This window comes from Cyanistes caeruleus, chromosome Z, assembly GCF_971803275.1.
Source record: "Cyanistes caeruleus chromosome Z, bCyaCae1.hap1.1, whole genome shotgun sequence".
In the NCBI taxonomy this organism is placed as follows: Eukaryota; Metazoa; Chordata; class Aves; order Passeriformes; family Paridae; genus Cyanistes; species Cyanistes caeruleus.
In genome coordinates, this window is record NC_141732.1 from 56917888 (window position 1) to 56941127 (window position 23240).

The window sequence follows — 23240 nt, forward strand, 5'->3', positions numbered from 1 at the left end:
ATGCATATGGTTGTAAAATCTAAATTTATACATGAAGAAGTCAGGTGATCATTCAGAGAAGAAAAATCCAAATGGACTTTTGAAATTAATTGATTAAATCTCTTAGACATCTTTGTATGGAAACTATCAGCGAATTATGTTAAACCCAGTTATGTCCACTTTAACTGAAAGCAAAACTCTCTTGAATAAAATTTGATTCAATTTAACAAATCCCTTTTAAATATATACCACTAATTACTTTATGGAAGTCTTCTTGGGAAGTGCTGAGCCCATTCACCTCTGTAAAATTACTCACTGTTTGCAAGGTGGTAACTTTTATTTACGTAGATGATGACTCAGTCTGGGAAGTTGAGTAACACTGAGTGAGGGAGAAATCTTGGCTTGCAGTGAAGAGGTTTAGTCAAAAGCAAGGAGGATACCAAAAGCAAATCTAACTGTGTACATATAGTCCTCAGCTATTCAAACTACACCTACTACAACTACTACACAAGAAGGATGCTTCTTGTACTGCGTGCACCTCCCCTATGCAGTATTTGACTACTTAATCCCATTTTGACATTTGAATGGAGGGACAGTACTATGTAGACTAACAAAATCATTGTTTTTACAAGAATTCTCTAAGACCAATATCTAAATTCTATCCAAGGAAACAAAACAAAATGTGTAGATAAAGATCAAGTGTTAATGTTGAAGGAGAAGTATGAAATAGTATGTATTAACAAGTACATTTGGTAACAATCAGAGAGTTGCAAAATCCTGACCACCTGCACAGGGAAAAGAACAGTATTACAGACCTGACAAACAAAGCTTTGCTTATTCCAGCTGAAGCGCACAGCGTTTCATTTTGCTGTTGTGGGAGGCCATGTGTCTGTGGTGGATTTTCTTCTCCGTCACAAGGCAAGACTTGACATGGCAGATCAGGTAAGCTGGTTTACTTATTTTGGTTCACCTGTATAGGAACACCTTTGAAGAACAGTAAAAGTAGATATTTTTCTTGTGCTCTCAATTGTGCAAAATTAACACCTTGCAGTAAAAACTCTGGTTTGTCTTTGAACTGCAGATATTTATATGTAAAAAGCATTTTTGCCCAAAGTATTGGATAACTTGAATACCTGAGTGAGCACAAGGCACCTCCCTTGGCCAGGTCATAGTGTTTACCCAATTCAGCCAAGGATATTATTTGCCTTGTGTGTTCCAAGAGCGCACTGCTGACTCATGTTCAACTTAATGTGCACTAGGAGCCGCAGGTCTTCCTCTGCCAAACTGCTTTCCAGGCAGTTATCTGCAGCCAGTACTGCTGCCTGGGTTTGCTCCTCCTCAGGGGCAGGACTTTGCACTTGACTGTTGAATTTTTTTATGTTCTTGCCTGGCCATTTCTCCAGCCTGTCAAGGTTTTCCTGGATGGCAACACCCCAATATGGTCTATCAGCCATTCCTCCCAATTTAATATTATCTTTTAAGCTTGCTATGGGTACATTCTGCCCATCATTCAGGTCATTAATGCAGATACTAAATAACATTCCCAGGATGGATGCCTGGTGGGCATTGCTTGTGACTGGCCTCCAGCTGTTCATCGCTTAGAAGGTTTTGCAGGACAGGCTTTTGGGCCACAGCCACAAATTTTGCTGGAGCCCAGATTTATTATTATAATATTATTATATATATAGTATATTTTACTTACATACACATACACATACATATACACATACACATACATATACATATATACACACACACACATATATATATATAATATACCAGGTACATATTCCATATTGCCCTCCAGAGTTTTCCACTGCAATTTCTGCAAATATGAAAAAGACTGATAAAGTGGAGTGAGTCCCATGAGGAACCTCTAGAATGGTTAGAAATGCAGCACATGGTATATGAGGAGGTGTCCTAATATCCAACCTAAACCTCACCTTACACAGCTCTATGCCATTCCCTTTGGTCCTGTCAGGTCAGTGCCTGCCCCTGCTCTTCCCCTCAAGAGGAAGTTGTAACTGCAATGGGGTCTCCACTCTCCTCTAGGCTGAACAGACCAAGTTGCATCTCATATGATTTCTTCTCAAGGTCCTTCACCATCTTTGTGTTCCTCCTTTGGACACTCTCCAGTAGCTTTTTATCCTTGTATTGTGGCACCCAAATCTGCCCCCAGCGCTCAAGGTGAGGCTGCCCCAGCTCAGAGCTTGTCCTTCTATTTTTAAGATGTTAAAAACAGGGTTCTTTTCTTCCTATAAGAGAAAATTATTTTTAGAGAATTTGAGAGGTGAGAACATTAGAAAGAGGCCTAAATGGAAAATTATGGTGACTCATGGAAATATAATCATTGTATATTATCACTTGGAGTGTCATTCACTGCACCCAGGGCTATCTATCTATATGGTTTCTGTAGAGAGAAAGTAATTTCCAGGTAGGACTTAATCCCTCTGTCTTAAGATAGGATCAGTCCTTCTCTAGAGATGCCAGACCTTCTGTCAAAAAGAGGTCAGACATTTATCTTATACAGGTCTTGCTGTATTGCATCTAGCTTCATTTAAGTGAGATGAATCCCACTCACACTGTAAGGTGTTCATATTGCTTTTCTAAAAGCCTGCAGGTTGGAGCCTACTAATACACTGAATCAATCAAAAAGCTTTAAAGAAATTTGGCTTGAGGTATTTTGGTGGTAATCTCTTTTTTTTGTCATTTTATTCAAAGCATGGCCTGACAGTGATTCATCTTGCAGCTTGGACTGGAAATCTGGATATAATGCGAAAATTAGTTAAAGCAGGTGCTGATCAAAAGGCTAAGAATGAGGTTTGTTGATGACAAATTTTTACCAACCCTAAACATATTTATGCTGGAAAAAAATCCAATATTCTTACAGATTCACTTCCTATTTTACAGGAAGGAATGAATGTACTGCATTTTGCAGCTCAGAGCAACAGCATTAAAATAGTTGATTATTTCCTCCAAGATCTTCATCTGAATGACTTGAACAAACCTGATGGGGTACAGTGTGTTGGTTTGTTTATTTCTTTGATGTCATGAGGCTTTTGTTTTGGTGGAAACAATCTCGGGGAATTTCAATGAATTTTAATCTATTGACAGTTGCATATACTTTTAATTACTGACTTGGATAATGGGAAACAGTTAAACGAAACAGCCAGACAAGCACTTAGGGGCAACACCTTTCCTCCCTCTTTGTCTGTTTCAGTTGGACTGCAGACACTCTCTGCTGTCCTTGCTTTTGCTGCATGTGATGCTTAGTGGTGGTAAGGCAATGGGAGGCAGAGGAGGTTGGGTTCAGTCTCCAGTGGATTCCTTTTTTTCTGCTCTTACTCTTACTTACTTAATAGTCTTTCTTACTATTTTCCTCTGTTCCAGAAAGCTTCTTGCACGGGCTGCAGTCACCCTGTGGGTGTTCCTTCCTCTGTGTCTCCTCTCTTGTGTCTTCTTGTATCTCCTCCTGTATCTCCATGGTAACATAATGCAATACAACATCTCCCCTTGTGCATCCTCCCCACAGCAGTGCCCAGCCATTCTTAAGTACCTTTTCACAGAGGCATCATTTGGTTCTATGGTGGGTTAAGTGCTGGCGCATCATGGGACAGTTTGGTGGACTGTGGAGCCAGCTGGAAATGTCTGTGACTAGCACAGAGCAGCCTCTGACCTTTCCCACACAGCTCATCTTCACAAGCCCCTGCCCTTACCAAAACCTGCCAGTTACGGCCAACATGTTTCATCAATCCAGAGCATAGAACTATGTGCAGCCATCCTGCAGAGGTGCCCTGACTCTCCAACAGTGCCTTGTCCTCATCAGGTTTTCTGTGTTATTTTTAGTTTCCACACTGTTGGGATCTCATTTTGAAATGCTATGTAGCTAATTCAGATATTTTATCTTTACATGAGGAAAACTTATTCCTGTGAGGTCTGACACCTAAAGAACAAATATCCCATATTTTTTTTTCTAAGTTTCTTGGATTTTATTGACTCAAGGGTGCAAAATTCTGAATTCTTTTTGCAAATGACAAATCTGAAAAAACAGGGTTAATTTAACAAAACATACCTTTGAAGGTTTAGGCCTTGGGAAAGATGAGGAAACACTTTCTCAACCACCTGTTGAGGTTGCATCATAATTCTCTACTAGGTGCATGCATTCTTTTTCTAGACATTTCTATAGGCATGGTTTTGTGTCAAGATATCTTTCTGCAGGTGAGTTCCTAAATGGTTTGAAAAGTTTTTGTTAGTTACAACACCACCAAAACCCCCTATAATGTACAGTGCTAAACTCAGGCCTCCCAGATGAAACTTCTGACAGTCCTGGTCTCTGTTTCCAGAATTTGGATCAAACAAATTAACCCATGGAAATAAATCTTGCAGTTTCTTTGGTGCCTGTTTCTGAGAATCCTCAGGCTTATAATTGCATGGTTCTTTTGATAAATATTTTCATACTGAGAAAAAATAGGATTAAAAGATTTTGAGTGTATTTCCCACATTTTTACCATTTCTAAACAATTTTTATATATTTTATTCAGGATATGCAAGGTCTGTAATCTGTTTATATACACTAAGTATATTTTTTTATTACTGCTGTTCTGTGTATCTACTATTGTGTTAAACTCCTTAGTCATATGATATATACATTTTTGTGTAGGATACACATATACATATGCATGCCATGTATCTAGTAACTAGAAGAAAAATATTTTTACTTTCTGTAACACTGTGTTTCTTTCCATAATTGTTTTCTAGAAAGGTAAAAAGCCATTTCTTCTGGCCTGTGAAAAAGGCCACATTGACATGATAAAAAATTTGATTGCTCTGAAGCTATTTACATCTGAAAAAGATCAGGTAAATGTTTATTTTCTGCAGAAGTACAACTACAAATGTGTTTATGAAATACTATTTTGTTTCACTGTAGTTATTATGCAAATAGCTGAGTGTGCTGCACAGATGTTATGGTGATATATGGTACCAACAAACATAAAAGGATGATGATTTTTTAGTGATAAAGGGGTGATTGTGGGGAGATTTTCCATACACATTTATAATTTATGCAAAGCAAGAGCAGCATATGCTGTCTGTTAGGAGAAATGGGAAAGCCTGGGGAAAAAGGTGTCAGCCTCTGCTCTGGGGCATCATATTTCCCAGGGTTTCACTCTGTCTGTGTCTGTGTGTCACTGTGTGACCAATTTTTCAAAGCTGTTTAAAAGCTTCAAGGTGCAAATAAACATCTATAAATGCTTTTTCAACAGTACCTTAACACTTCAATCTGATTGAGTTTGCTTTGACACTATATTTTAAGGTATCATAGTAATTTTCAAAGTCTGCTCTTAAATTTATTTTTCCTTACTTGACTATTTCTGGAACAAGCAAGTTAGTATTTCTCTGCATTTGAGGTATTGCAAGGACAAATACATTAGAAATTATCAAATTGTCAGATACTGCATTTACAGAACCACTTAAGTGAGAGCTTAGGAAGTGATGTTGGGTTTTTTTTGGTATTCTGGTAATAGTTTAAAAGCTGCAGTACCACCCAGAACTCTGCTGTGCAAAGCAGTTTATCAGCAGAGATTGAAAGATAGTGTTGTCCCAGACATCTAGCAGGTTAAAGGTGACAGCAGTACCAGGAGGTAAATGCTGTGGTCCTGCAAATTAGGTAAGAAGCCAGGACAGAAACTTATCTTCTGGGTCACCAAACCAAATCACACTGTAACCATCAGTGGTAAAAAAGATTCCCACATCTTCCCACTCAATGCTGTGAATGAAAAACTATTCTGGACTCTCATTTTTTTCTGAGAGCTGGAATTCTTCTGATTTTTTAGCCATTTTTAATCTATTTTGTATGCTTGTGTTTTCTTTTAGTTCAAAACCTGCTGCTCTGCCTGATGTTGTTAGTTGCTCTTATTTGCTTTTTTCTGTTTTGTGTTTCTTAATTTCCTGGAAAGAGATTGCACTGACGATGACAGAGATCAAAGATTGCAATGTTGATATCAAAGCCATGACAAATTTCTAAATGCTGACCTGGCTTTTTTATTTTTAAATCAGTGGTCTCGGGGGCTCAGTGTAGTACCCAGCCTTGTGGGAACCAGTACCTGAAGTTTTCTTCTGATTCATTTGTTAGGAGTTAGAATTTCAGGTCTTTTTGTTGGTATGCACTGAAATTTTCAGACAACCAACTAGGTCAGCAACTTTTGGCTGAGTCTTGTCACATGCTGTGTGTAGCTGCCTTCCTCTCCTTGTATGTAAGAGAGACTTGAAAGACTTGAGAGACTTGAAAGAAAGACCAAAGGCTTTGTGTTGGTTTTAGTTAATGTCTTTATTCTGGGTTTTAAAATAGGTTATTTAACATTTTAATTTCAAGGAGGGAAACACAGCATTGAATTTGGCAGCCAAAAATGGTCACAGTGAAGTTGTAGAAATTCTGCTTGAACAATGGGAGGAAATAAATGACCTCAATCAGGTAAGTACACTAAATTATTGACAGAAGTAAAGTTAGAGATTTGAAACATTTTCCGAAAAATCAAATTTGAAAGGAAGAGTTGTGGCACTGAGGAGACTTCATTAGTCTTGCTGGTTTCCTAGTAATTTTGCAGCCTGTTTTTTTGTTCCTTGTCCAAGAAATTAACCTACATTAACTCCTTCAGTGTCTTCCTCTGTCCTCTATCCCTTACACACATCCTCCCCTGCATCTGGCCAGCCCTTGCGTAACCACTGGCAGAAGAGGACAGAGGAAGGCCTTAACCTCCCTTGCTTTCTGTCATCCAGCATTTTCAGCCATGTGATCCCATTCCTTTTAACAGCTCACTTTTAAGCTTTTCTGGTGCTTTTCAGCCTATTCACTGAGCCAGTTTGACTTGGATACCAAGCAGTACCATCACAGTCACCTTGGCAGAGGGGTCTCAGATTGGCATCTTGTCCTCTGAACCCAGTTGCACAAAACTGGCTGCAGACACTGCCTACCCAATTTGCTTTCCCAGGTTAGTGTTGGTGAGCTCAGCCAGCATATTCAGCAATTAGCTGGGAAGGTTGTATCCCTTAGGTAATGCACTCTTGAGCTTCACTTTAAGGCTTAAACAAGGAGTGGAGGAAGGAAGTGCACACTAACTGCTCATGTCAGCATTCTTGCTTTGCAGAGGGTTTGTGTCTCATCTGTCTCTCCTGTTTCTTCTCTCACCTTTCTGAAACAACCTGGAAAAGGTAATTTCCTTTGTTGTGGGCTGGCATGCACACTGTGGGAACCTGCCATGTGTGTGGCTGATGATTTGTTCTGTTGGGCCAGTGAGCAAAATGAGTAACTCCTACCCAAGGCCCTCCTCTTCCTTTATCAGTGACAGACTGATGAGTTAAGAAGTCCCCACTTATCCAACTTGTCTGCTATTTTCAGCTGTGCTGTTGTGGGGCACACAAGCCTCTTTGAAATGTGAAGCCCTCTGAAATGTGGAGCCCTTGTGTTTCCAAGGCTTTTCTAAGAATGCTGGTTCTGCACACAAAGCTTGTGCTACTTGTGCCCCTGTCTTGGCATGGCTAATGGTGTGACCTTCCCGTCCAGCTGGGGATGTTGTGGTCTGGGTATGAACAGATCTCTCCTCCTATAGCACAGGCAAAGTACAAAAATGTATTCAGTTTACCAGAATAATGTCAGGATTTTAAGCAAATTGAAATTGGGATTTACTGATTCTTTTGTTGAAATACCAGAGTAACTTCCATTAAATTTATGAAATTTTATTCATGGAATAGTTTTCTGTATTGTAAACTTTACTATACATCTGTCCAGATAAATATCATCTGGATATCCAAGTAAATATCATCTGGACTTCTGGTGAGTAGCCATGTCATTCAGGAGTTGGATGAGCCTGGTGGAGTATACTGTAGGTGTTTTGTGTCTCAGTGTTGTAGTCACATGTCTTAAATTGGAACAGACATTTTATCTCCTTTGGTCTAGAATGGAGAAACTCCATTTTACTTGGCTGTTGAAGGAGGTCATGAAAAATATGCTGAACTCTTACTGGAGGCATGGAGTGACATCAATGTTTCAACTCAGGTATGTACACAGAATCCCTCCTAGTGGGACATACTATACTGTGGAAAGGACCTTACTAACAAAGGGTATTTTCTCTCATTTTTTTTTAAATGAAATTGGGGAAAAAAGTAGAATGGGGAATGTAGAGAGTACTAACAAAATAAAAGCAATGTGGAAGAGAAATAGCATTAGCTTTATTTGATGGAGTACTGTGTGGAGCTTTCTATTTCCTGTATGCCCACTGGTACAACATGTGACTAGAAAATGTAACCAACTAGGATAACTGAAAATCTTCCTTTTTGGCAGTGTATGTGACTGATCTGATGACAAACTTGCTCTCTACATCTGATTCCTGAGCTGCAGTCCAACTCATACCTGCTGAATGGCCTCGGCTGGCCTGCTGCAAGAAGTTTGTGATTCCAGCAGAATGAGAGCTTGTTTGTTTAAGCAGAAATATTTTGGAAAAAATAAATTTTAAAAGTTTATTTTCTATTAATTTATTTTCTACTGATTTATTAACTGTTCTATGGGTTTACTGGCTAATGTGACTGTACCTGCTTGGTAAGGGTCTAACAAACTAGCTGAGTAGGAGACCTGTTGGCAATGTTTTTGTCCATGCCACAGTATAGATGATGATGATGATGATCTCTTTTTTAAGAGAAGTTGGATGGGGCTATGGGATACTGATGTTCTTTAGTATGTTTGTTTTGATATAGTAAAAATTTCCTTCACTGTTGACAAAAATATCATGCCAACTGCTGATCCACTTCAGTTTGTATCATTTTGTCAAAAGGTTTTATTGGTGGAGGGGATACTAAGACAAATTTAAATGCAAGATTATTCTGTATTTATACCTCTCTTTCAAATTGTTTTTTTTCAGCAATAAAAATACAAGTTTTTCTGTCTATCAAATTTCTTTCAGAACAATAGTAATGCTTTGCAGATTGCAATTCAAAATGGACATCTATCCTTGATTACTTTTCTTATTGATAAGAATATTGACCTGGTTCCTAAACCTGAGGTGAGTGTTTATCAGAATATCTCTTCTGCTGCTGCTCAGCCTGTCCTGTCGTTCCATGGGAATTCAGACAGCTGAATGAGATTGAGCAGCTCCTTGTATTTTTTCCTGCACACGTTATTACTTGGTTTCTCGAGGTCGGTTAGCAACAAGTACAGACCAATAGAGAAAAGGCCCTGTTGCCAACCCAATGAGTGCCTGAGCAGGCTGGTGCAGTGCAGAATAGACATGGCCAGGCTAAACCAGGCATTCAGAGAAGAGCAAAGTGCTCTGCTTGAACTTAGTGGTATTCTATGGGCAAACTGTCAACATGATTTTAAATAAAGATAACTAAAATGTAAATAAACACTTCAGTGCTTTCACCCTCTGCTGGTAAATGAACCTTCAGTGCCTTCAAAATCAGCATGCCAAAATTCTTTGTGATTTAAAAAGAAGTATTTATATTATCCAAATCCTCTCTCAGTTTAGATATTACAGATATTTGAGATTTTCTATGAATAGGTAATTATTTTCTACTTCTACAGTACAGGATGAAAATAGAATCTGGACTTCATGAATTATGACACGATCTTTGGCCTCTTGCAGAAAGCTATAAAGGAATAACAACTTATGATGTGCTAGAAATTATTTAAAGCTCAGGCAGTTGTAGTGCTGTTTGTTCTCGTTAGCTTTCTTTAGCAGAAGCAAGTCAGAAGTTTTAACTTACATTTTGAAAATGTTTCCATCACAATGTTGCATAAGAGCTTGCTTTATTTTTCTGTAACCCTTAAGAAATGCCTGTGGTTTATAAAGACACTGAACTGGAGCCTGGGACCACAAATGATACTGGTATGGAATTATTCTTTAGCTGTCATTTCACAAAAATCTGATCAGTCACAGGTTCAACATACAAAGTGATCTTACCAACCTAGTGTGGATTTTGACTTGTGTTGCATCTGTGCCCTGGTTATATTAATCAAAAATCACTCAAATAAAACCTCTGTCTTACTCACTGTAATTAGTCATATTTTATAAATATGACAGCAAGTCACTTTAGTATGAAGAGCACTTCCAGCAGCAACACGTGACAAGGAAAGTAGTTTTACTGGTAGGTAAATTTTGACATCAGTTTACAGAATGAGTCTGTCTCCAGGCTATTCAACAAAGGGCAAAGCCACTTTTCTGAGGGAGCAGGAACATTACCCGAATCTCTCTGTTGTCAGGATAGCAGCACATCCCAGACAGGAACATTTAAGAGGGGTGTCTTGCTCCATTCCTAAGTGGTGGCACACTGATGCATACCCCATGAAATCAGCATTTCCAGTCTTCTGAGCTGTATGTATTTAGCCACTTCTGTGGGTGTTTCAGGACACCCTCTGGTGTAACTCCACACATCCAGCTGTGCTTTTTGCAGCCTTGAACCTCTGCTAGAGCATGTCACCTTTGCAAGAGGTGGGCTTCAAGTATAACCTCTTTCTTGTTTGCATGAGCTTGTATTAATATACCCAAGTATAACAATTTATTGTTTTCCCTCCACAGCAGAAGAATTCCCCTCTCCATTTAGCAGTTATCAGTAATAACCTACCAGTAGTAAAAAGACTTCTGGATGCCAATCATGACATAAACTCCTTAAATCACGTAAGAAAAGCTGGGAATTTACAAAGCTTTATTGGTAAAGGGGAGATTATGTGGGTTTTGCTTGAATTTTTTTTCCTTATGAGCTCAGGGTACAAAAAAATAAGAAGGAAGAGGCAGTTCCCTCCTAATCTTTTCGTGTGTGTACATATATATTAGTCACTGGTACATGCTGTGCTAATATTGTTTGAGCAAGATAAGGACAGCACAATGTTCAGAAAATGATCTGGTAATGTATTGTTCAAGTGTTACGGTTCATGTGTAATAAACAATGAAATGTTTCACTGGTATTGGCTTCAGAGGGAAGCCCAGTGCAGAACGTCATTTGGTTGGAAAAAAGTTAATTTTTTCCTTAAAGCAACTTACCACATGCAGTGTTTTAGATCTGTGATCCAAACAGTGCTGGTAAGACAGTGCTGTTAAAGCTGCAGCTGAACAATGCCTGCACGGCATCAAGGCCTTCTCTGTTTCACACTCTATGCCCCCATGTGAATTGACTGGGTGCTCAGGGAGCTGGCAGGGGACAGAGCTGAGCGACACAGCAACAATGAATGACAAGGTCACAGGTCTCTGTGATGCCATCAGTGAGCATACTCAGCTGTTAACTGAAAGGATGCTGGTTTGAGCCCATCCACAGTTCCTTACCGTAACCAGGATTCTTTTGCCCTGCTTGGTGTCTGTTTTTTGGAGGCCTGGTTGTTGTCCAGTTTGCTGTAGATCAGATCAGTTCACTGTAGATTTTAGCTACCACTGAAGTGGGCCATGCCTTGAAGCTGTCATGCTTCATCTCTTTTTTGCTGTACAAAACCTCCTATAATTGTTAATGACCATTTCTGGTTTTGCTATGTTGCCTATCACTTTGTAGTACCTTGCCTGGCAGAGCAATGATAAGAGCACTGGTTTGTGCCTGATCTGGTGGTTTTGGGCCTTACAATGCCACTCTCTGTGAACTGAAGTGACCACCTCATGGAGAACAATTACAACAACAATTACGCCTTTTCCTTTCCTTCCTTGGATAGGCACTTTATTGAAAGAGGAATTAATGGCATTTGTCCCTGCTTGCTCCTCCAGAGAGAACAGGTCTCTCCCACCTTCTTGTAACACCACTCAGTTCCTTGAATATCCTCAAATAATCACAACTGTTCATGGTAGTGTGTGTTGTGAGCATGGTTTTGATTATTGTGAGTAATAATTAACAACTAATTGGGAATGCCACACAGGGATTTCCCAGAGGCAGTCAATTCTCAGGTAGCATCATGTGTGGAAGGAATTGGACACATGCCTGAGGCTCTCACTGTCTCCAATGGCTTGGGACTTCATGCCTTAGGAGGAATGTAGCCCCAGGTAATTTATACACCATCTGAAGGAGGAAAGTCTTTCCTGCCCTGATGAAACAAAAAGATTTCCAGTGCTGTATTGGATCTGGCCCCTGCCTACTGAGCTGACATACAGCGTCCCCAAAAGAGAACGAGGGTTTCCTGGTCAAGGAGCATGCAAAGGGACATGAGAAGCTCTGAAGCCACCATATGGACACTGAAAACTCACTTAGTTGGAGGTATCACACCTTTGCTTAGATACCTCACCCTCAAATATAATAATTGTGCCTGTATTCAAAGAGAGATGGTAGAAGTAGATGTTGATTTGGTTAGAAAGAGAAACAGCAGCTCCTGCTGAGGGGCAAAAGGGGGAAGGTTCAAAAGAGGCAGCCTGGCCTGTAGCAGGATAGGAAAGGGAGAAGACAAGAATGACAACAGAGGCAAAACTATCTCTGAATGACCTCTTAGGCAGGCAGCAAGTATTCATCCATCAGCAAGGTAAACACACTGCTACCTGGCTGCTCAGTGTTGAGAAGGTAGGGAAGCCCAGCTGCTGGGGTCCACCTCTAGGAGCAAAGGGATTGACAAAGGGATCATAATGTTAGCGTTCAGGATCACACATAATCACGGATGATTATATGAAGGTGCTTTATTGAAGAGCTCTGGGTGTCAGGGGTACACATACCCAAATCTGACCCGATTTGGTTTTGAGTTGAACGTGCCTTATACTCTATTGTTATACAACTTACATATTAATCATTAAACTTACATTGTTCTATTGTATGCATTGTTTTTACCCAAGCATGGATTTCTTGTGATCAACCCCTAGCCCTCTAGCATTGTTCCTCCTGTTCTTTAAACAATAACTATATCTAATCACATCTAACAATTGTATCATTTATCATATACCGACTACACAGGTGCAGTTTGACCTGATCTTTAGCAAGCACAAGGCCTAACATTTCCCAGGGCCTACTTTTCCCAGGGCTTTCCAAACCTAACTTTCTTTCTAAGTCCCCAAATTTTCTAAGATTTTAAGACCTTTTACTATCAATAACAGAGGCAGCCACTCATAGGTCTCTGAAGATGGCTTTTACTGAGCATGAACACACAGTGTCTCCTCAAAGATGATACTGCAAACCAGCAAGGCAAGTAAACTTCCACAGAAGGTATGCAGGATCTGGGAGAGTGGTGGTAGAGGGGGACTGCAGTGATCTGGCCAACAACTAGGTCTCCAAAAATCTCAGTGACATCCAGTGCCCGTGGTCCATATGGCAGAGGATTGTACAGAGCTCACATACACTGGTCCCTGACCATGACAGACTCCAGGAGTCCAACTGTGTACGGACTGGCCTGCCACCTGTGGCACTTCAAGGAGAATCTTTCTTCCCACTCACCATCAGCCCTACATCTCAGCTGTGGAAAGACTGTCCCAGCAGGCCTGTTAAGTCCCATTTGGGCACTGTGGCTCTCTGCTGGGGAAATGCAGCTTGCTCTCCCTCATGACATGTGGAGGTGTTCCCCATGATAGGAACAAGGATGAGTCTTTGGGAAATCTGTGGTTCACCCCTTCCCATTGTTCATTTTATTGCTAGAGATTAATTTATACACATTTTTGTGGAAGACAAAGGGTGGCATTTGTGGCTGGAGTAAAGTATAATGACAAGACTTTCTGGTTACATAAAACAGAAAACATTCTGTAGATTCTTCAACACATCTTTTAGAAATATTTTGTTCTTTGTCTCTAGCTTTCCTGAAGTTGCCTACAGTACATACTTACGTGTCCCCAAATTTCTCCAAGAAAGATAGTAGGGTGTATGAATAAAAAAATACTTTTTATTTATGGGAATCAAAAAGTAAGGTAAATACATGAGATTGTGTCATCATAGTGTAAACTGCAAAATTAACTGATAAGATTTTTTAAGTGGAGCCCTGAGCCTGGGGTTTCTTCATGTGCAAACCTTTAATTAAGATCTAAAGGCAAAAGAAGTTCTCCAACAAGACTTACATGTAATGTAAATTTGCAGTGTCAGAGAAGCACAGGCACAAAACATTTAACTTAGAAGGATAATGTGTCCCAAGAAACATACTAAGGAACATTCCCATATATGCAGGGCTTCCAAAGTTACTCCATTATTTGCTGCTGCATTTCATCCACAGCTGTCTGGATTTTCTTACTCTAATTTCTGTAAAAGAATAAATAAATACATATTTGGGTATATGTAGCTGTGTAGAGACTATACAACCCTCCTTGCAGACTCAAAGATTTACTTGAAGCTGACTGCAATTTTAGCTGTATTTCTTGTTAATCGTTTGGCCTTGTTTAATGGTTTTGGTTTGGGGTTTTTTTGTATGTGTGTTGTTTAAGGTTCACTGAACCCATTATGGAGCAGGTAGACTTCTGTTGTGTACCATCATTTTGTGGCAGAGCTGACTAAAAAGCTCTGTTGTGGATGTGGCATAATGTGCTGTTGAAAATAGTGGATATCCAGTTGTCCTGGCATGAATTCCAGCAGAGAAAATGTTAGTCGAGAGGAATATATGGGTGTGGGTTGCCAGCCACATGAAGAGCTCTGTCCAAAGCACCTTGCTTTAAGAGGGAAGAGAGAGAGTGAGCTTGTAGGTTAACAGTACATTAGAGGGGCATAACAGCAAGTCTTTCCTGAGCCAGCAGGAACTTCTGCCTGTTTTTTTTCTGCAGAGATTCCATATGCTGTTCTGTCTGAAATAAAACCAGCAGATCACCCAAAAGTTACATGATTTCCCTCTGTTCAGTATTTTCTCACCAAGGTCACTTCTTATTGTGAATCTATTTTAGATTCAGCCTGTGAGGATGCTGCTTCTAGGAGCAAGTTTGAATAAATGCATTTATTTGGTGTCTCTAATTCCAGAGGCAGGAAACCCCTCTACATCTGGCAGCTGATCTTGGCAATGTGGAATTGGTGGAAGTACTGCTGAAGTCAGGCTGCAATCTCAAGACCATAGATAAGGTAAATTGCGTTCCTCACACATGTAAGGATTACATGATTTTATTTTTTGTTTATCACCTTCCTTACAGAGGTGCATAAAGCACATGTTGCAAGTTGTGTTTGCTAAGTAAAGCTAACTACAAAGGAAGTCTTTCAATATTGCCATACCAGTAGCTTGCAGAGACCTGAAATGGTTTTGGTGAAGAGCTGTAAAACTCCTAAGCTCCGTGGTTTGAAGGAGAAACACTACTTCTAGAGATCTTTCATAGAAAAAAAAGGTCTAGGCTTGCAGAGGGGAAAATAGCTTGTGGCAGCTTGTGCTGTGCACCTGCAGCTGGGCTTGTTGCCAGGACAGATGCAGCTTCACCAGGTGCAGTGATGGAGAGCTTGCCCTTTAGCACTCCAGGTCATCTGAGAATCATGGTGACATTCCAGATCCATTCAGGTGGATACTTAAACCCTGAGATGATGTTCTGCCTGGAAAGATAGAGACAAAAATGACAATGGCTGGAAGAAGTACCAAAGCAAAGTTGCTGGGGAAATGCTTTTGAAAGGAGAGAGTACCAAACCCAGTATTTACAAATCTTGCTAAATTACTGCAAGATTGAGTGTCCCCTTTTACACTGTTACTACTTTTCTTGATATTCTGTATGACTGAGTTGAGAGATTTGATGTTTAATTATGAGCAAAATCTTGCCCTTTTGTAACTCTAAAAAGTAACTTCCCTGCACAAAACTGTCCTGATGAGAAGTGAAGCTTTATGGATTAGGATTGTCTTGTTTTGCCCTAGCCTGGTATGCGGCCTGGGGCTCTGAGTGTGAGTTACATGGTTGGTATGTTTTGAGATGCTGAGGTAAGATGCTACATTGTAGTTAAGCCATTTGGAATTGTGCCTACACTTGACAAAGGGCTGCAGTTCTTGTGAGGATCAACCCAGCAGAAAATCTTGTCCACTTTAAACAGCACCTTAGCCACTAGGAAATTTTTTCAACCTATTTGTATTCCAAAGGCAGACACAAAAAATTCCTTATTGCCTATGACCTTAAGCACCTGTAAGTCTTTGTGGTATTACTGCTGTGGTATTACAGGAACACTGATATTGCTCAAGACTTGTTATGAGACTTTGGCTCTGAGCCAGTACAAGTTCTGGTACAAGTCACCTTTCTGCTTTGGTTTTATTTCTTGGAGTAGCTTTTCCCTTGCCTATTTCCTGGATGATCCCTGAGACCATGTCACTGCTGGGAACTTACACAAGTACAGTGGCCTTTTGAACTGAATTGGTGTTGAGATGCCAAAAATGTCACTGTCCTTGCTGAAGAGTAGACACGAAGAAAGGGAACCTGCTTCAATTGCATGGTATTTTCCGGGCCTCCGTGCCCTGGCAGCAGGAGTACTCAGTCTCCAGAGAGTGCCATGCATCTGCTCCTGTCAGAGGTCAGGAAATGCATTCTTGGGAGCTCTTCATCTCATTGGCAGATAAAACTATCTTTGGTTGTGAGTGGCAGTGCACAGAGAGCTCCCCATGTGCAAGACTGCTGTGCTACATGTGCATGCAGGATGCCAGCAGTGTCTGCACCAGCCCAGGTGTACAGAAACAGCTCCTTATCCACTGCTCCTCTTGCCCTCTGTCAAATGCTGAGTACCTCTCCAGAGGGGAACCCAAGAAGCTCTCATGATCTCTGGACTCTTCACATATAAAATATGCCTATGCCTAAAAGATTTAATGAAATGTATGTTTCTTGGCTTCCAATGTGATGCTTTTCCAAAAAAAAAGGTTAATTAGAATGATCTTGAGCAGAGCCAGGAGCTAGAACTCAAAGAGTGTATATTAGGGAACTTTATGCTATCTGGAGAATGGAAATACCTTATAATTTAATTTAGGAATCTTATAATTAAGGGATTGGCTTCTCTTGGATCTCATTTTCTAGAATGCCTAGCACTTGGTATGTGGAGAACACTCTGAATATTTAAATCCAAGGCAGTTGCACTCAGTGCAGATCTGCTGAAAATCGATTGCAGAGAAATCCCTTTAGAGCCACCGTGATGCCTGTGCACTGAAGTACTGATAGGAGACATGGGTTCAGGTAGACTGAGCAAACCTCTGCAGCTCTGGAATTACAGCAATGGCTTTTAATAACTGTGGCTCCTTCTATACCCTTGAAGCATCATCCTACAGTTGTGCTCCTTTCAGCTGTAGTGAGAAAGTGATTTTCTGTTCGTTCCATGAGTCACTTTCTCTTACCATCTAAAACAAGACACAGGTTTGCCCTTTAAGATGGAGATTTCCAACTTAGCCAGCCTATTCATCTGAAATGCTAGTTTAACTGTAGCATGGGAATTGACTGTATTTGTGGTAGTTTGAATGTGGAGGCAGTGACAGGAATGTGCAAGCTGGTATAACATGCAGCAGTCTGAGTGCAGGTTTCTGAAAGCAGCTGTACCTCACCAGAATTTTTTACTGGTGAATTTAGTGTGGAAGAAAATATAGCACCTCAGGACTGAGGGGATACAGCTTATGCAGAGCATAGAACTTTGATTGTAGCTCCCCAAAAGCCACAAAATTGTAGTAAATATATTTTCCTGGAAAAAAAAAAAAAAAGAAAAGAAAAAAAAGGGATGGGGCTCTGTAAAAAGTTCCTGTGTTTCTTCTATGACACACCCAAAATAATGTTCTGATTCACTGTCTCTGCTTTTAGCATGGAAAAACTGCACTAGCCACAGCATCAAGGAGCCATCATGCCCTCATTGTAGATATGATCATTAAAGCAGAAAGGTATTTTGCCATGCAACAGGTAAGAGGCATTTTTCATTAAACACAAGATAACTAAGGGAAAAGCCAGTTCTAATTTTGAAGTGCCTTTTGGTTGAGGTGGTTCCTTTTGGCAGTCAGGAAGATTAGCCTTGATGAACTAAAGTTACGATTGGGAATGGGAAAGTCTCTAGCCCATCCAAGCTTTATTCCTGACTGGCTGTAAAACTGTAAGCTGATTTTACCATTCTCCTTCCTTGTTCTCTGCACATAAAGGGATGGAGAGACATTCTAAGCCAAATCCAAGCTGTGCCACCAGCATTGTGGCTGGGATAACATGGATCCACATTGACTCCTGAATCCATGTTTACAGGTACGGTGAAATCTGCAGCTGAAAAATAGGAGTGAAGGTGTCTGTGACTCCTTTACAAGAGCTCAGCTACTTCGACAGGAGCTCCCTCTTCTGTTCCTTGTGTGTTAACTATAAAATTAAATAAATGATATGGAAAAGAGCTTCACAACAAGTGTGAAGGACATGGCTTATGTTGTCTGAATTTCACACTTTCTTTCCTTACTTGTTACTTAAATGTACACTGCATAGTGATGGGCCTCTCTAACAGGCTACAAGTAACTGCCATATCATTTTGTGACTTCATTCTCACTTCTGCTTCCTGCTGAGTTAGCCAAGTGTAGAAGCATACTGATCCTACCTGATACCTGAAATTAGCTGGTTTTACCACCCCACTCCTGTCCTGAGTGGCCAAATCCATGACACTTAATTAATTGTTTTGATTACAGGGCTGGTAAATCACAGATCTAGATTAATTACTGAAAAAATGCCTCCATGTATTGTCCAAGCACTCTGTATTGTGCATTTTATTTGCACCAGTTCAACTGGAATTGCCAGGTACATTATTGTTTATTCAGCTTAAAGAGGAATTAGAAGTAGTCTGTTGCCACAGAAGACAAGTCTGACAGCAGTAAGCTCATAGTGTTCTTAACCTCTTGGCCTTGTTCACTGAATTTTCTGAAGAGAAGAAAAGGTGTCAAGCAGATGCTTTTCTGCAGAAGCACCAGAGATTTTGGGAAATACAGACGTAAGTGTTTGTATCCTGTTGGCTGAAGCTGAAAGCGTGGCCTTTGGAACAGCTTAAATCTTACAGCTGTGGAATATGATGTTGTTCAGGTTGTGTTATACAGGGAACTACAGCATTTTGAACCGTTATTATAAGGATTTTTGTTACATTCAGCTAACTTATCATTCTTGACAAAACATTAGCTACAAAAGGAAATGTCATGTAGCTGAGAGGAAGGACACATGATACTAAAGTGTGTCATGTCTCTGTTTGCCCTTTTTTCTATTTGTCACTTCTACCCAGCCCTTCCCTATTATTGTCCAGGCTGGTTTTAACTGGATTTGAGGGCAGCTGTTATTATACTAAGCTGTTACACCTTGCCATTGCCTCAAAACACATTTAGTAGCTAAGAGAAGCTGTGCTGCTACAAAGAGTTTTTCTTGTTTGCTTGATGGTTTTTTGTTTTGTCGGGGGTTTTTTGGTGTTTTTTTTGTTAGTTTTTGGTTGGTTTTTTTTGGGTTTTTTTTTGGTTTTTTTTTTAATTAAACATCACAAGAAAAGGATCTAGTCCGAGACACCCTGAAGTTGTCCTGTAGAATGTCCTAAACTTTACCTTGCATGTGTCAGGAAGCATAAAACAAAGTATGCATCAGATGAATGGAATCAAACATACATGACAATACTTAGTTACTGAACTGTAACTTATTTTCTCTGTAAGTCTCTCGTAAGATTAGGAAATAATTCTGCTGTATTTTTCTGAATTTAATTTGGAATGAAGCACTTTATGCTTAGCATTTTTAAAATGTGGCCTACTGCCATTTCCCTTTTTTGCTTAGTATCTACTTTGTCATCCTCTATCAAATTCATAAAGAAATTCTTTCCCTTTGATGATTGATTTGAAGCAGGACCAGTACATAAACACAGTGAAATACAGAAATAGCTGGAGCTCACCTACCTAGGAATGTTCCTGGGCACAGCTTAGCTAGGACTGAATTCACCGATTGACATGGTTTTTGCCAAGGTGCCCAAGGCTTGAGGTAACCCCATCGCTCCTGTTTCGGGTGAGCCATGCATACAGCAGCAACATCACTTTTAATCTGGAGGGTAAAATCCATGTGGTTTTGGTTTCTATCTGATCTTATTCTTGCAGGAATGAAACTAGATCCATGCTCAACACAAATGCATATTGGTGATTAGACACTTTGCTGAATGGGGGTCCCCACGAAAAACCTAATGGCCGATGGTGCCAGCAAAAGATCTGGAAGTCCCCACTTCAGCCAAGTGAAGCTGACAGGGCAGAGACAGGAACAGTTTGAGCAGGTCCTGTTGCCAGTGGTGCCTACCCTCTTTCTGGGGAGAGATTAGTGCTTTGAGAAGCAAGAAAAATGGGTGAGAACTGAGCCTGAAATCCAGCTGTGTTCTAAAAATGACACACAGAAAGAGCCAAGCAACACAGCAGTGCTGGCACAACAGTTGCTGTTACTTTGCTTTTATGTGTCAAGTAATAGAGAAAGTGGCTTATTTTGCAATTAGCAATACATAGCAACAGACACTGGAACTCTTTGTTTCAGTTCTGTTTCTATGAGCCCTTTACAGGGCTTTACAGTTCATTTAGAGGCACTGAGCAAATCACCTGTCAGCAGCTACAGCTGTACAGGACACTGCTCACTGAGCAAAGGTTCCCAGCTCTGTTACAAAATTTACCATCTGCTTTCTTTTTCAGACACATCTAGCTCATAGTGGTAATGGGTCAGACTTCAGTGTGTCCTTCAAACAAGATCACAGTACACAGACCAAGCAAATCCGTTCCTGCCTTTGGAATTTAGCATACAACTGGTTAAAACCCCGTGAATGGAAAAAACTGGCTGCATTCTGGAAGTTCACAGATGAACAAATTAAAGCTATTGAAGAACAGTGGACAGGTAACAATATCTGAATATACAGAACCCCACATGGCAGTGTTGCTTTTTAAACAATGTATCACCTAGTGAAGGGGTACAAGCCTTGTCTCTGTTTCCTGGGAAGCAGTGCTGTAGCAGGACAGGACACATCTCCCTCTTGGCCTGAAGGAACCTTCCTCTTTGAGGATCAAAACTAGAAGCCATGAGCATCATAGAAGGGTCTTGGGGACCATGCTGCAAGTGAGGACCCAGAGAACCTCATGACACGGAACAACTCTGCTAATGCTCTGTCTGCACAGGTGCCATGAAACAGGAATTTCTGGTTTCAGGCCTCCCAAGTGCTGGGAAAAGAGTACTTCTACAGCACATATTGTACTTGTTACTACTACTCCAGGGTATATTTCCACAGCTTGGGAAAAAATGAAAGGAAAAATTAATTTTAACATATATTAGGTATTTTTTATGTCTTAAGAGCAGTGTTAGAATAAAACAAGTTTTTTTTTTTTAAAACTTCTAAAAACTTTTCTAAGCTTCAGTCTTCATTTTTTTGCTAGATGTGAAAGGTGATAAATGAGTAAGTTTGAAACCTCTTGGAAGTTTTAAAGTGCAAAAGCACAAAATAGTGTTTCCAGCATATTGAACAAATACTTTGTGTATTGCATAGGGAAAAAAAGTTACAAGGAACATGGAAACAGAATGTTGCTCATCTGGTTACATGGTACCTTGCTGTCTCATCAGAATCCTGTTAAACATCTGTAGGAAGATCTGGTGGAAGCAGGATTTCAGCCTTTAGCTGGTAAGTCGATGCAGAGCACATTACAGTGTCCTCTGTGAGACTGCAGTGATGTGTTGAGGTCCCTGATGGTGCTGGGAAGCTGTGGCCAGGGCAGGGATGGATTTCTTCTTTTCCAGGACTACCCTTCCTGAGGGTGAGGCTGATTGAAAAAAAGCTTTTATGTCAGGCTTAAGATTTCTAAAGAAAGACAAGCGCAAACTTTGCTTCCCTCGTCTGTCCTGCACACATGATTAAATTGTGACTGGCTGCTCTTCAGTTAGTGTGACCTTGTGCAAAGCAGAGCACACCAATCAAGGATTTTCTCTTACTTTACAGAGAAGATCAGAGCTTCAATCAGCATTGGCATGGACTCCAGGAAAGGTGTCATTTCATGAGCATCAACAAAACATGGCATATATGATGGAATTACAAGCCAGATGGAAAGTGGCTTTCAAATATCTTTTTGGGAAACAGAAAATCTATTTTGAAGTTGTACAGCTTTTTCCACCCTAGAAGAATTTGCATTCCTGAAATGGTTACTTTTTTTCTCAGATGCTTGCTATACAGAAATGTAAAAAAATTAAGAGCAAATGGTTGACTGGTAGTTTGTAACTGCTAAGCAAGACTCACCAGTTACAATTTCTAACCTAACACTGATAAAGTAATTCTGTATTGGAACTGCAAGTTAAGCTACTTGGTGTTTGGTGTGAACTGTAAATAAGATGTTTTCTGTAAGAAAAGATTAAATTTAATACGTGAAAGTTATGTGTACAAATAAATTAACACTTGCAGAAATAAGCTGGCATCTGCCTCATTTAGGATTCAAGTTTTTATAAATTCTTGCTAGGATTATAACAAATATTTCTACTGCAGCATTTGATTTACGTAGTGAAGAAATACAAAAATGTCATATGTAAACACCACGTGTGTCTAGCTGCAGAATTTTCTATCACAGCATGACCCCAAAAGAGCATCCAATATTTAATACTTAACACATCTAGCAATTATTTGCCTATTTCTTGTTCATGTCTTGAATTAATACTTGGCAGTGTCCTGCTGAATATGTTCAAATGTTTTCTTATTACTGGCTATATTTAATTCTGAAAAATTATGTAAATATCTATCTTCTGTCTTTTCTTTATAACACAGCAATAGTTTTATCATATAATAGAGGAACTGAATTGTCTTTTCTGTTTGCATATAGCTAGAATTATTTTGTGCTGAATCCTAGTGTTTGTACTGAAAAGGTGATCTGTATCTAGTCTGAAGTGTTATTCCAAACTGCCCTCTTGTGTGCAACCTTCTTTGACTTGGCTGCAGAGCACCCCAGGAATACGAAGAACACACTGGTAAACCCTAAGGTTTTGGAATTAGGGATCTGAAGTACAGATGCTGGGACCCCTACAGTATTCATCAAGTTCTGCAACATTAGCTTGGAAAATTAAAATGTTTAAGAATTTGATGGACTGGGTACCTCATTTAGCCTAAATTGGACCCTGGGGGTAGAGGATGCCACCCTGCTGGTTTCCATTTAAACACACTGTTGTAGGATATAATTAAGGTGCATGTCAACTTACTTGCATAAGCAACTAAAAGTGTTTGTAACAAAGACATTTAATTTTCTTTTGAACATAGATGTTAGTATCATTGGGATTAAGCAAAGCGATTCAGACAAAAATCACATTGTATTCTTTATTTAAGTGTGCAAAAGCTTCCTTAAATAAAAAGTGTTTGTCTTAATAATAAAAGTTTGGAGGTAGAACAACAGTTCAATTACTTTTCCCCCCCTCTCCAGGTTTTATTATAAAAGCATT

At 39.9% G+C, this 23240-nt stretch overlaps 1 protein-coding gene across 2 annotated transcripts; it reads left to right on the top strand.

Moving 5' to 3' along the window:
* The first annotated feature begins 836 nt into the window (after positions 1-836).
* Positions 837-23174, top strand: ANKDD1B (ankyrin repeat and death domain containing 1B). Of its 2 annotated transcripts, XM_023943573.2 has the most exons (13): positions 837-921; positions 2701-2799; positions 2890-2994; positions 4738-4836; positions 6350-6448; positions 7931-8029; positions 8931-9029; positions 10545-10643; positions 14848-14946; positions 17622-17717; positions 20474-20672; positions 21316-21447; positions 21763-23174. In XM_023943573.2, the coding sequence occupies exons 1-12, from the start codon at positions 910-912 to the stop codon at positions 21408-21410; spliced, it is 1200 nt and encodes a 399-aa protein (XP_023799341.2). In that variant the 5' UTR covers positions 837-909; the 3' UTR covers positions 21411-21447; positions 21763-23174. The 2 variants fall into 2 exon arrangements, with proteins under 2 accessions (XP_023799341.2, XP_086725058.1); XM_086868932.1 differs by lacking the exons at positions 20474-20672; positions 21316-21447; positions 21763-23174 and adding an exon at positions 17951-18046 and having other exon boundaries at positions 17622-17698.
* The last annotated feature ends 66 nt before the right edge of the window (positions 23175-23240 follow it).

Bases quoted from the DNA above. Each gene is read 5' to 3' on its own strand.
- ANKDD1B (XM_023943573.2), top strand. The intron at 2,995-4,737 runs GTACAGTGTGTT...ATTGTTTTCTAG, and splicing joins ACTTGAACAAACCTGATGGG to AAAGGTAAAAAGCCATTTCT. The intron at 4,837-6,349 runs GTAAATGTTTAT...TTTAATTTCAAG, and splicing joins TTACATCTGAAAAAGATCAG to GAGGGAAACACAGCATTGAA.